Source organism: Streptopelia decaocto, assembly GCF_964273445.1.
Source record: "Streptopelia decaocto genome assembly, chromosome: 1".
Classification (NCBI taxonomy): Eukaryota; Metazoa; Chordata; class Aves; order Columbiformes; family Columbidae; genus Streptopelia; species Streptopelia decaocto.
This window is the reverse complement of record NC_138663.1, coordinates 44,500,127-44,514,554: the sequence shown is the minus strand read 5'-3', so window position 1 is coordinate 44,514,554 and position 14,428 is coordinate 44,500,127. Positions and strand designations below refer to the sequence as shown.

Below are 14,428 nucleotides of genomic sequence, written 5' to 3'. Positions count from 1 at the left end.
GGGATCAGAAGTGCAGGCACAGGGCTTAAGGCAGGGAGGGTGCACCGGTACACCTGACTAGCCAAGAAGAAACTCCTTCCGCCAGGAGCCAGCGCGGTTCTCTGGCCTGTCTCAGTTGCAGCGCTCGACTTGCCCTCTGCGAGGGCAAGGGCAGCCGCCGTGAGCGCCCGCATACCACCCCCGTCCGGGGTCGCTGACAGCCGAGCTCCCAGGGCGCGGCCCAGCAGCCCAGGCCGTGTCCGCCCTTTTCCCCAGCGCGGTGGCGCAGTGCGCAGGCGTGGGGAGGAGGGCGTTAGCCTCGGCTGCGCGCGCGCCGTGGTACCGGTTCGCCGAGCGCCTCCGCCAATCGCTCTGCGGCTTCTTGGGCTCTGGCTCCGCCCCTTGCGTCGGCGAAGGACAAAGTGAGTGCGCCGGGCGCGCGGTCAGCCTCTGCCGAGCTGCCGCCCGAGCAGCGGGTCCGCGCGCTGCCGCCATCTTAGGAGGTGAGTGGGGGCGGCACTGGGTGCCCGCCCGGTGAGGCCGCTGCTCGCTCCGGGGCTACGGGCCGCCGGGCGGGTGCGGGGCCAGGCCAGCCCGTGGGGCCCGTGGCGGACTTGCACCGTCCCACGCCGCTCTGCTCTTCTCGTTTGCCTCAGGTCGCCATGTTCTCTTCTGTCGCGCCGCTCGCCCGGCTCAACCCCTTCTACGCGCCGCACTTCCAGCTGGCCCAGGATGGGGTGAGGAAGCGCACGGAGCCAGCGGAGGCGCCGACCTCGCGGCGGAGCTTGGCGGCCGCATCCGCCGCTGAAGGTGAGAGGAGCAGGGAGGGGTCGCGGCGGGGGTCCGGCCTGCGGGCGGTGGAGGCGCCGGTGCCCGCGGAACCTCCGCTGGCGCGGGTCGGTGCCCGCGGGGGTGGCGAAGGGAGGTTCAACGCTTCGCGGGGCCCGGCCGGGCCGGGGAGGAGCCGGCGCTGGGCCTACGCGCGCGCTTGGAGGACGAGGAAGGGCACGGGCGGGGGAGGCGCTGGCGCCTCTTCCGCTCCCGCGCGGAGTGTGCCGGGTGGCAGCGGGGTCCGGAGATACTGGGAGGGGACACGGGACGGGGCTAGCTTAGGGGAATTAGAGACCCCCGGTGGGATCTGTCTAGGGAATAACAGGGATTTTTCTCGCTCTGCTGGGCCTGCAGCCTCGGGGACTGAGGCTGTCAGCCCATACTTCTTCCATGGAGAAGAGCATCGTGTGAATCTGGATGGGTTTGAAAGATCATCTCTCCCATCCATGTTTTCCTTTGCATCTCATTTTTTTCCGTTTATTTACAGCTGGACATCTGAACAACCAGACACATTAGGAGTGCCTGCAGCTGTTCTGTGGGGTTTTGTTTTGCTTTTGCTCTTGTGGGGCATACATCAGATAGTTCTGCTGTCTGAGATACAGTGCTGCATTTTAAATTTAAGCTCAAGTGCTTCCTGTATGTTTCCTCATCACTCTGGTGACTTCCAAAGGTCATACCGTGATGATATTTCTAATAGCAGAGGTAGATGTTTAAGTTACAGTTCTTTAGAGCTGATACTAATTTAGCATCATCTTTCTGCCTTTATCTTTTCTGAACCACTATGATTCCTGGAGTATGTTTGTGCTCTTGCATGATTATTCATGTAATATGTAAAAGGAAGGCAGAACTCAGTGTTGGATTTTATTAAGATTTTAAGCTTTGCGTGTAGTAATTTTGTTGTTAGCTAACTAAAGCCCTAAATCACTCTTTGCTACGCTAAAAATATTCAGTAGGTGCACTTAGTTTTTAAAAGCACTGTGCTTAATCTTCATCCTGTTTGTAGACACATGCAGTCAAAGGTGACCAGAGTTCTTCTCTTTTCTGCTGCATTTGTTATTTCACGTACCAGTTGGCTCTCTGGCTTTTGTGTTGGGAGAGTAACGTGTTGCAGAAGATATCTGAGCACATGCAAGGTCATACAAAGTCAGTACAAACCACAAGACCTTGTGAGTTCAGCTCAGGTCATCAACCATAACGCAGCTCAGAAACAAAGTGTTTTATGATCAGCTCTTGGAATTTGTCCTTGTTAACATGTCAGATCAGATGCAAAGAAATGAAATATTTATGATGTAGCTGTCTTAATAGTGTATATGTGTTTTTATGCTGTATATTTTAGTAGCTTCAGGGTGTGTTAAATCAGCCTTTAGGTATGTTAGAATAATTTTCTTGCCCTCTGTCCTACATGTTCAGCTGGTTCTCTTTCCAGGTAACTGTTTTTAGGAAATCTGACTCTACTTCTGAAATAGAAACTCCAGGATTTACTCTGTTTTTTCTAATACTGCAATACCACTATGACCTTAGATACCTGTAAAGAGATTGAGCCTAATTGAAACTGGCTTGCTTTTCTTAATTACTGTTTTTGAACACCTAGTTGACAGGTCAGTCTGAATAGTATTGTAATAAAGCAGATGTGTCGAGCTCTACTTTTCTGTGGCTTGTACAAATGTCTGTCTGTCAGTTGAGTATGACTTCTAACTAAATTGTTGCGAAAAAGGGAGCTTGAACAAATACTTGTGGTACCTGGGCAGCATGGTAACTACTGCAGTATTGGTATGCTGCAGACCAAAGATACAGCTAGACAGAGCTGCCCCGTAACACAGGCTCAGAGTCTGTTCTGTGATTACACCTGCATAGAAAGCCTTGTTTGTGTTTGCTTAACCAGTCATTTTGGCAAGCTGTAAACAGAATATTACTGCTGTCTGCAAATCTGATAGCATAACCAAGCTATTTTAGAGGGATGTGTAAATCCTGGGCCAGCATATTTATAATCTTGAGTAGTATCTCAGTTAAAAAAAATCTCATAGATTATGCATTATTATGACTCTTAATTTATTCCTCGCTTTAAGTTCAGGTTTAATGTGGTATCTGTTATTTGGTATTTGCTGTTTTAGGATAAAGGAAAAAAAAAACTACTTTTTTTTTTGTCCTGACGTTTAATTTTGAAGAATAAGGTGAGAAGTGTGAATGTAAAATGTAATGTAAAATCTGGAATGTTTGGGGGCAGAATTTCCCTTATAGTGAACTTATGAGCTGGATAAGCCTGCTACTGTGAACTGGTGCTCTGTTGATGCTGTTGAATGTAAGCATAAATTTTTGTTGATGTTCATAAAGAAATTTATTTCAGAAACAAAAGGGCAAATGAGCTCTGAATAAGTTAAGTTTTAGCTGTCTTTTAATTTTCATTAGTGTTTCTCTGGAGATAGTTCTTATTAAGTTGGTGTAACACTTTAAAGTCTATTCTATTATAATGGAGTAACACCACTAGATGTAATAGCAAAAGAACCTAGATTCTCCCTTTCTACTCTGGGGAATGTTTTCTACAGAGTGTACTGTTTTCTGTGTGCTTATTTGGTATATTAGTTTCGTGTATATATTTAAAATGCTAAGTATAGTAGCAGAACTGTGCTGCTACCTTATGCTTATTTTGTACTATTAATTGTAAACTTGAGTGTTTTCTGGTTACACATAATCATATGCTCTGAATCTTAAAAAAACTGAAGAGGGGAAACTAATTCTTGTTTTTCAGCTCCAGTAACTTTGGTCTACTGGAATTTGTGAAAATAACTTGGTCTTTGAAGGCTAAGTGGTTTTATACACAGTACAAAGAAATATCCCTCGATAAAATGTGATTTGAAAGATTCTTTAATGAACCTTGTTTTTAAGCATTGAATGTGATGATTAACTTCATAAAATTCTGCGATTTAGTTAAACAGAAGCTGTATAAAGCTGAGATTCTGCATTGGAAAGAAAATTTTTAAAATCTATTTTAAAAAATCTGAAAAATACCTGAAAATATATCTGCACAAAGAAAAATGTCCACTGATCTTGGAGATCTGTGTCGTGTCTGCTAAATACAGGAGTTGGACTATTACATAATATTTAACCAAAGAAGCTTTGTCTCCAGACTGGTAGAGAAACACTGTTCTTGTGTAATTCCTTGATATAAGAAAATGTTAGATATTACAACTTTTAAGTCATAATTTCTACTAGGTGCTTCTGGAATTCATTTCTATTTTTTAAATGTGCTGTGAGCTAAAACTCTTTCTTCCATTACTTTCTTTAAAGGAACAGACCCAATTTGGAAGGCCTAGAATCGAATTTTGTCATTTCAAAAGGGAATTATTTTTTAGTATAACACTATAATTGAATAATATTGCATGAGAGATTATTTCAGTTTAATATTTTTGAGAAGGTAGCGCTCAGCCAATTTTGTTTATTTTCTGATCTTTGTTACCATTATGATCAATCATATACATGTTATTTTTTTTTTCAATTAACTAGAATACAGCTGTGCATATGGCTCGGGCAGATTCTTTGTACTTTGTGGCCTTGGTGGGATCATTAGCTGTGGAACAACACATACAGCATTGGTTCCTCTAGACCTGGTTAAATGCAGAATGCAGGTTTGTTCTGCATGTTGGTATGTGGTAACATTGACAAAGCATGTTTAGTGTGGTATAATTAATTCACTAATGAATTGGAAGCACAAACTATCCCCTGGACATCATTGTCCAACAGTGCATGGAGTTTATGTAAAAGCATGGTGTGTCTTTATTTTTTGCTGCAGAATACAGTTGTGAATATGGCTCGCTCAAGTTTTATGCACTCTGTGGCGTTGGTGGGGTCCTAAGTTGTGGCCTGACACACACTGCTGTTGTACCTCTGGATTTAGTGAAATGTCGTATGCAGGTTTGTATTTACTTAAACATTTCTTAAACTTTTTCTCTATGTAACCAGCATATTAAGAGTTTACAGTAGGGACACCATCTTTTCCGGATGACAGGAATTGAGTAAACTCAAATGCTACTTTATCAAGTCTACTGCTGTGAGACTTAACAAAAAGAGAAATGGAGGCATTTAGGATAATCTGGATTAAATACGTTTTACTACATTTAAGGCACATTTAGCTGACTACATTTACTAAAAGGCATCCACAATGTCACTCTTTGCTCCCTGGTAGCATATCTAGAACTATTTATGTGCTTTTGAGGAAGGAAATTGTATCTTTAGTGAAGATATATGGTTTTTAGCCTGGAGTGATATGCATGTAGAATTTGATATATTAACGTTGTGGATATCACTGCATGGCTTATGGATTGGATACTTTCTAATGATGCTACTTTGAACAGAGTGAGTAAAACTTGGTATGGTATTGGTAAGGCCATCAGTGCTTGCAACTGGTTTCCTTGAAGTGGTTCTTTATTGAACGGAAGGGAGTGTCATCACATTGCACTTAATTTGCAATACCAGCTTCTGCATTAAGATCATCCAGTGAACAGTCATGGATAAAAGCATACTAGTGGATTTCTTCAGGCAAATCTGTGTCTCAAGAATGAAGCAAATTGAACCACACTTCTAAATTTCTGGAAATACAGTAGTTAGTGATTTCCCTGTCTGACACCGATTACAAAAGTGGTGGTTTTGTTATGATGTTCCCTCTTAATTTCAGGAGGTCTAATTAATTAGTCAGACCTGGTAATCACATTAGGAATACTGTATGTGATACTCTTGGAAATTGTGTTCTTCTGGAAGGCCTTTATTTACCATTCTTCACAAGAGAGGCTTCTCTGTGTACTTGGAAACACCTGAAATTCTACTCTCAAACTATTAATTCTGTAACACATTGGACAAATGTAGGGTGCATCAAATGAGGGTAATGTGCTGCTTTCTGTGAAATTTGCATTGAGACCAAGCTAACTGTGTAGGAATTTCCTATTTCTAATAGTAGGGAATAGCTGTAGCTGAGCATGTGTTGTATTTCTCAAAATGTAGCTTAGATGTGCTCTTCTGTTGTTATGGTCTTCAAAATCCAAGATTGGCAGCTTGACTACCCATGTTGAGTTTCCTGAGAAGAAGGAACTTGATGTAGCATCTCAAACAGTTCTTAATCTGATGACAAACTGGGTTAGTGGGTAGAAGGCCTAAGAGCCATACAGTGGTGCATATGCAACTGAGAGCAAGGCCTCATGGTTCCCAGGCTTCATCTGTTTGGTGTAGGTATGTTTGGCTTGGGCTACTGGTCCTGGGCTTCCTACGTGATGAGGGGGGTGATACGTCCCCTTCCTTCTCCAGCACTTAGAGGAAGGTGCAAGAGGAGGGTTCCATGTGGATTCCAGGTGTGACCTTGCAAAACTTGTCAGCATTTCTCTTTACAGATCCAGTACAGAGCATGTTACTAATCCTTCCTAGATACTCCAGGAAGAAACATGCTGCTTGCCCTCTCATGTCTTTTTAAGAAGTCATCTTTTATGTAGATTATAATTAAGAATGGTTCTGTCATGAACATAGTCTCATTTTACAGTGCCTGATTAAATACCTGATTTTCTGAAATTCCGAGTCTTAAAATTGGTGTGTTTAGTTGAACTAATTCTCAAGTAGGTTGTTGTCAGACTGCAAGACAAAATGTCACTCATTGCAGGTTGCCATGTGTGTCCCATAGCTCTTTCAGAAAGCTTTGGTTGACTGCTAATTTGATATCTTCCTTTTTATCCCTTTGAGGAGATGTTGGATGATGTCAAATATGAAAAGTAACAGTGTGATGTTACTTAAAATTGGTCAGAATGGCCCTGTTAAGAATTTCTGTTAAAAGATTTCATTTCACACAAAACAAAATTATTCAAGTTCGTCTTTTTCTAATTTCTGATAAGTTATAAATGAAATCTCACTTGATATTTTATGTGCAAGAAGTATTTTGTATGTAGTCTTTACTGTGAAGTCAAAGTACAAGTGTAGGAGTTCTTGAGTACTCTTTGATCTGCTTTGCTCCATCTATCTTAGTCTGACTATGTGGAGGGATCAAACTAAGAGTGGACAAATAACTTTTTCCAGTTAGGAATCAGGTGAATCATCAGGCTTGGTTTGTGGTGACAGTTGAGCGTACATAGGTGTGGTGTGTAGAGTGGTTGAGATTGCTGAAAAAAGCTGTCAAATTTTTGAAGAATCTGATCTAAATGTTATACTAGTATATTACTGATAGTGTTAAAATAGTGATTTCAGTAAATCTTTTCGATACAGAAAGTCGTGGTGTGGTTCTGGAGAACTAATGTAAAGCAAAATTCTGACAGTTTGGTGGTTCCTGAGTATTGAGGAACACATCGGCAGTTAAAATAAGTCAGGGTTTGAGACTAGCAAGTAATCATTACAGTTACGTTAGCTAACCTTGTGGTGACAAGGAGACATTCAAAACCCTGCCTGGACATGTTCCTGTGCGACCTCACCTAGGCATTCCTGCTCCAGCAGGGGGATTGGACTAGATGATCTTTTGAGGTCCCTTCCAATCCCAAACACACTGTGAAACTGTGAGTACATCATCTGTCCAGACAACCTCTGGAACTCAGCTGTATAAGGAATTAAAAGGACTTTATATTTCACATGGCAGGGGGTGGGGGGGGCGGTGAGAAAGGAAATAGTTAGTTATATCAAGCAACTAACTGCCTATTCTGTTTAGGTTGATCCACAAAAATACAAGAGTATCTTCAATGGATTTTCAGTGACAATCAATGAAGATGGTGTTCGTGGCTTGGCTAAGGGATGGGCTCCAACCTTTATTGGATATTCCATGCAGGGACTTTGTAAATTTGGTTTCTATGAAGTTTTCAAAATCCTATATGGCAACATGCTGGGAGAGGTAAGCCTTAAGTGGTTTACATCAGGCTATATATCTGCAACATAATAGTATTAATAACACAGTAATTGCAAAACCATGATTCATTAATTAAAATGTGTATTTCAATTCACTTCAGGAAAATGCATATTTGTGGCGTACTTCACTGTATTTAGCCGCATCTGCCAGTGCGGAGTTTTTTGCTGACATTGCTCTGGCTCCAATGGAAGCTGCTAAAGTTCGTATTCAGACACAGCCTGGATATGCAAACACTCTGCGGGAGGCTGTACCTAAAATGTTTGGAGAAGAAGGCATCTGGGCGTAAGTGTCTCTTGATTTTAATTTTTATTCAGGTTCTTGATGTTAAGTATTTCTTCCTAATGAGTGTTGCTAAAACTATTGTGGCATTAGTTGTAATACTTTTTGATCTTTATATTTCAAGAAAACGTACTTTAAGGAATATCTGCTGAACTGGCTGTTAATCCCACATGCTCCTTAGATCCATCTTTGTGAGTATCTTTGTGCTGAGTTCTGCTGGATAACTTTGGTTTCTAGCAGTTCCAGTCAGAGATATTCAGCAACTTTTTGGTTGTACAGTCAAAGATGCTTGAGTCATTGGCATGTAAGAGTAATATAACTGCATATTAGCTTTCTGTTCCGGTAGAAGTGGCTGTAAATATACAAGTCATGTATCGCTATCGGGACTTGGCTGGTATGCAGACATGAGCCTTACTGCACTTGTAGTATCAGTACTGCATTACTGCAATGCACTGTAATCTGAAAAGTGACTACAAAAAACAGCTGTGCAACATAGGGATCCAGGTAAATTAGAATTTGTGTTGCTGAATTAAGTTAGTACTCGAGAACTAATAAAACTTAAATTTCTGTTCTGAAGGTATTGAGCCTTACAGTGTCATTATTTAGAAGTTGTATTCCCGATAGAAGCAACAGGCTAACTAACTTTTTTCAAGTTAAAAATGTGTGTTAAATACTGGAGGAAAAGAACCTGAGTTTGTCTCTTCTCTGGTTAAGTTTCTACAAAGGTGTTGCTCCACTATGGATGAGACAGATTCCATACACAATGATGAAATTTGCCTGCTTTGAACGTACTGTTGAAGCTCTCTACAAGTACGTTGTTCCCAAGCCACGAAGTGAATGTACAAAAGGAGAACAGCTGGTAGTCACATTTGTTGCAGGCTATATTGGTAAGGAATCTTTAAGTCTTACACTTTGTTAATGTACTACCACAACTCAAGAAGCCTGTTCCTTTTCAGGATGTCAAATAGATGTAACTAGAATGGGAGAATTTATATGTAACTTTAAAATGTACAGGGGGAAAAAAACTATATTCATTCTGTAAATGGAAAATGGGTCTGTAGTAGGACAACACTCTTAATGGTTATTAACAATATTAATGTCCAAGTTTAGAAACTGCAGCTGATTTGAGTGAAAAAACTTATATCTTTGCTATGCTGGGGAAGGTTGAAGGAAGGGGAGAGAAATCAGGATGGAAGGGGGATTATCAACATCCAAAGGTTTGGAAGGAGTTTTTGTTTTAGAAGAAGAGGTACTGCAAGAGCAGAAGCAAGGTCTTTTCTAATATTCACATCACATTACAAGGAGGGACCTACTGTCCTTTTGGGATACCAGGAGGCTTGGCATAACTTCTGTGAAATTAGAAGGTGCTGTTTCAGTTAGTTGTATCTAGTGTACACAGTAATGGTACAGCTAAAGTGCCACAGAACTAATGTTGAATTACTCTTCCAGCTGGTGTGTTCTGTGCAATTGTTTCCCATCCTGCTGACTCCGTGGTGTCTGTGTTGAACAAAGAAAAGGGCAGTTCTGCTTCACAGGTTCTTATGAGGCTTGGATTCAAAGGTACATCTCTCCTTTCATGTATTTTGGATCAAATGTTTGTGGTGTTTTGGGGAGGATTTCTTTTTTTCCTGGCTTCTTATGCTACTCGTGGTTTATGTTTTGCTCTACAGGTGTATGGAAAGGTCTGTTTGCTCGTATCATTATGATTGGTACCCTGACTGCACTACAGTGGTTCATCTATGATTCTGTGAAGGTTTATTTCAGACTTCCTCGTCCACCTCCACCTGAAATGCCAGAATCTCTGAAGAAGAAGCTTGGTCTAACTGAATAGACAACTCATGGACTGACTGTACTGGCTGTCCCAGTGATGAGTTTCATGAAACTTTTATATATTTGACTATGTAGAAAACAAACTCTATATGATGTCAATATTGGCTGTGCCCTCATCCCACACGAGGGCTTAAATTTTACCACTATCATTGCCTGAAATAAATGAGAAACAGAGTGCTTAGTGTCTTTACTACTGCGTATGTAAGCTTCATTTCATAGCAGCAAATACCTCAAATAATCCCCCTGTCCAAAAATTTGACAAAAAATTACCTATTCTATGCTTCAGGAAGTAGGTAATTGTAAAACAATTTTGACAAAAGTAGGCTTTCACTGTTTCTAGAGAAGTGCCAAGAACCTATCCTTCCAGAACCCATCAGCAGTTCTCTGCACTGAGTCCACTGTTTAATTTGCCTATAATAAGCTGTTACTGTAGAATAGCTGAACTCTGGAATGGCTGAGATGAGACTACAGCCTGGCAGGGCATCCTGGTCATAACATCAGCGTTCTCCATAGGGAGAGAAGGAACCTTTATACATAATGGAGCCTTTTCTGCTTTGGAGTGGTCATCCTGACATAACTAACTTCTGCTTACTTGACTAATTTCTGCTTCTGTTGGCTTTTAACCACACCAAAGAACTCGTTCCTTTTGGTTGTACTGTAGAATTAAACAGTAGCTCCTACCTTAACAAAAGAAAAGCTGATGTTAATAAAGATTCTTAAAGAGATCTGACCACTAAAAGCTTACTGCAGCTTTGCAATAAAATAAAAATGGCTTGCCTCTTATTGTAGAGTTTGACAAACTTGCCAGCTTTTCCCCAGACTTGATACTCCTGTGTTTTTGTTTCTTTATTTGCCTGGATTAGTTAGATTAACTGTAATGCTGAGTTTTGATTGAACTATGCACTGCTGCAGTGCAAGAAGCCATACCAATTTTTTTGGGAACTTAGTTGATGTGAAGAAATCTATGCTCCTAGGCATGCAGGAGGAGACATCCAATGTTTTGTTAAGGCAATTTGTTCTTTCTAGTCTTTTACAGAAAGATTAGCATGCTGCCTTCTGCATTTTGTCTGTTCAAGAACCCACAGGTCATAATCACATAGAGATCCAGAAAATGCCTAATAATAAAGGGTTGACTGTATCCAGTACTACTTTGTTCACTTAGTAGAGCTGGAGCTTAAGTGTCTTGTGCAAAACCGTTTAAATATGCTGCCTTTCAGCACGTGAGCTGATAGTGAACTTAGTTTGGCATTCATGTATGTTGTGCTGCTACTTCCTCTGTACTTGTGTCCTTCAGAGTCAAAGGAATTAGAGCAGGTGACGTTGAAGTAGCATAAATAACCTTGACCACCGCATCTTACTGGAGTCTGATGTTCCTGCCACCACTTTACAAGCTGTTGAGCTTCTCACTCCCTGGGAAAACCCTCCAACTTCCAGGATTTCAGATGGTTAATGCTAAACAAGCCAGCGGAGCCATTTTGAATTGCTACCTTTCAAAATGTGGAGTAAAATCTAAAACTGCTCTATTTCCCTCTCACCATGACAGTAAATGCATTCTTAGAGTGGTTGGTCTCTAACTGCTTTATACAGCAAAGTCAAATTCCATAAATCTAAATAAAATGTGTACAAGTGTTTTGGTGTTGGATTAAATATATTTCATGATGTAAGTATGTGTATCTTCTTGCCCCATCATGAGTGGGAAGCTTTGAAATTATTTAACAAATCATGAAATGTTCCTAAGAGTTTCCTTGGAGAAGAGCAATAGCCATGACTTGATCTTGTATCCAGACCACTGATGTTAAATCAGCTTTTGAAGTTAACTTTTGTATGTGGTTCAGCTTGTTAGGAAAGAATTCTATGTACTGAATACCATAGTTCTTCAGAAGCATGGTTTAATTCAGCAGACTGCTAGAAAACATCTCGAGTTCCTTCTAATCCTGGGACAGTAAAGTGCTTCTGTCAACTTTTAAGGCTGGCAGAGAGAGAGAAATTTGGCTCATGCAGTGAGGTAGTTTGATTGTCAAGTAATTGAATGATAAGCTAAATTTCTCAAGACTTTTTCTTGTCATTCTATGTGTGGAGCAAAAGAATGCAATTTTCCTCTAGAATTGGGACACCCTCGTGCAGCTATTTGAAATACGTGCAGTAGTACAAAAATCCTAAATCCATTTTCTCATTGCTCAGGGGTAGGCCTGAAACTATTTTTAAAGATGCTCAGTTACATTTTATCAAGGTTAATCTGAGATGAGACTACAAGAGGCAGCTGCTGTTCCCCTTCTGTAACTGAGAAAGGGGAAACACTTCGTGGTACTTCAGTGTTGTAGTTCAGTGGAAAACCTGAAAGAGGGAGAGAATTGCCTTGCAGCTGCTGGCTTCGTTGACATTCAGCCATAGGCTTGTTTGGATGCTGGAGATTAAGGGGTTTAACATAAGAAATGCTGTTGCCTAAAAGGTCACCCACTGATACTTCAAATAAGCTTTAGTGGGGAAACTAGTATTAAAATACATTTAGAAAGTCAACTTTGTAATTGATAACTGCACTTTACAGGAGCACTCCCTTTTGAACCAAGTGTAACTTAGAGAACTGCAGAGCAGTCACTGAACCCAAAAGTGCTTTGTAAAACATGGATTATGTATATGCTGCTTGTGTATATTGTTTTATGGAAGAGAAAACATCCTTTCTTGCTATTACTGGAGCTGAAATCAGCTTTCTGGTTTAAAGCGTGCTGTCTATATAAATTTGGGATAACAACTCCATTCACACCCTGTGTATCAGGTTGTACTACAGATTGAATGTGCTGACACTTGCTGAAGTGCTTGTTGCATATCATTTTAAAATGGGCTGTAATAATAAAAATAGTTGTAATTCATTTACATTTCTACATAGAAATGATGTAGTTCACAGTGAAAACAATAAACATCCTGCTTATTTTATAGCAAATATGAGTACCTTGGATAGCTGAGTTCAGTGAGTTACTGCTGGGCAGCGCTTACACAGAGGAAAAACCAAATAATAACACTGTTAGGATTCCTCAACAGATACAGTGACACTGGGAGAAAGCCATCAGTAGGGTTAATAGGTCTTCCAAAGCAACTCCAACATCCCTGTGTTACCAGCACTGTTTTCCAGCATAAATCCAAACCACAGCCCCACATGAACTATGAAGAAAATTCTACTATTCTACTATGAAGAAAATTAACTATTCCAGCCAAAACCAGTGCATTCCTGTTCCAAAGAGAGAGTGTGCCCTTTTCATCCCAAAAGACCTTTTTGTTGTGTCAAGACTCCTCTGACTCACAGCACTGGAGCATATTATCCATTTCACTCGTGTAGACAGTACTCTGCTCATTTTCCAGTTCTGCCTCTCCAGATTTTTACTGGGTACTGACCACAAATGATTAATCCTTAAAGTTGAAAGCAAAATAAATAAAATTACCATAGCCCATGATACAATTTATCTACTGATAACAACTGCATCATATGGGCCACAGTGAAAGACGCACAGATGTCTCACCCCGCTGTATCAATGTCCTTTTGGTAGCCTTGTCTATTCTGTATGTGTTCTTGATGGGACTAGCATGAGCTTCCACACAAAAACACCCAGGATAGGTGGATTCAGTGAGTATCAGGCTTTAATATACAAATGAGATATCTTTATTATGTAAACCCCAAGCTCTTAAATGTATGTGCGTGTATATATATTGTTTTTTTGTTTTTCCAAGTATGATGCACAACACACGCTTTAGCATGGCTGATTGTTTTGGATGTTATTTAATGTTTTTGTCTCCTTCAAATGCCATTTGGTTATTTTCAGGAGCTTGCTCAAGAATTTTTGCCGAAGAGCAAAAGGACACTGGTAGGTAAATAGCATCTGTGGATGATTTCTAGAAAATCTTTTCTTTTGACATGTTTATCCTTGTGGTCTGTCAGGTGCGCTGGAAAGGGGTAAATGAAAACTGGGAGGTAGGAATGAACCTGTACCAAAAAGAGGAAAACTTGATGAAACAAGGCATATGAGGGTGAAGGTAACAAAGCAAGCAAGGTATGGAAGACCAGCAACGTGAAGCAGGCTGAAAGATACAGAATGCTGAATAAGGAATAGTGAGGGAGAAGAATGGTTCTATTATATCTTCATTACACTCCCATGCAAGATATTCAGGTGTGACCGACTCAACAACTGAGAAGTTATAAAGGCCTTACTGTATGCTTCTTGGTATCACTTCATTTGCAGGGATTTTCTGAATTGCTGTGTCTCTCCTAATTGGTATAGTAATTTTTATTCCTATTTAATACGCTTTCTCCCCTTTCGTCTGCTAAAGCCATTCCCATTATTTTGTTACCAGTCTAGCACCTACTGTGTTTTCAGATGTCTCATATCTCTTAAAGTCTTGTTCTTGACCACAGAAATACTGCCAGTGGCTCACATCAGTCTAACCTTTTGGGACCTCAGTAGCTTCTCTTTGCTAATTCTGCTGCTCACTACAGTATTTTATAGGCTAAGAAACAAAGAATAACAGGATTTCTGAACAGATACAGTGACACAGTGAGAAAGCCATCAGTGGGGTTAGTGTGTCTTTCAAAGCATTGTTCCCAGAGTTCTGTGTTTTAAAGACCTAACAGTGCTGCACAGTAATTATAATTTACAGAAA

General features: G+C 40.7%; 1 protein-coding gene across 2 annotated transcripts; it reads left to right on the top strand.

The window, feature by feature from the left end:
* The first annotated feature begins 341 nt into the window (after positions 1 to 341).
* SLC25A3 (solute carrier family 25 member 3) lies at positions 342 to 9,971 on the top strand. 2 transcript variants are annotated; one of them, XM_082076110.1, is made up of 8 exons: positions 342 to 482; positions 636 to 789; positions 4,312 to 4,433; positions 7,478 to 7,657; positions 7,773 to 7,954; positions 8,666 to 8,838; positions 9,401 to 9,511; positions 9,622 to 9,971. In XM_082076110.1, the coding sequence occupies exons 2-8, from the start codon at positions 642 to 644 to the stop codon at positions 9,780 to 9,782; spliced, it is 1,077 nt and encodes a 358-aa protein (XP_081932236.1). In that variant the 5' UTR covers positions 342 to 482; positions 636 to 641; the 3' UTR covers positions 9,783 to 9,971. The 2 variants fall into 2 exon arrangements, with proteins under 2 accessions (XP_081932236.1, XP_081932235.1); XM_082076109.1 differs by lacking the exon at positions 4,312 to 4,433 and adding an exon at positions 4,598 to 4,719 and having other exon boundaries at positions 343 to 482.
* The last annotated feature ends 4,457 nt before the right edge of the window (positions 9,972 to 14,428 follow it).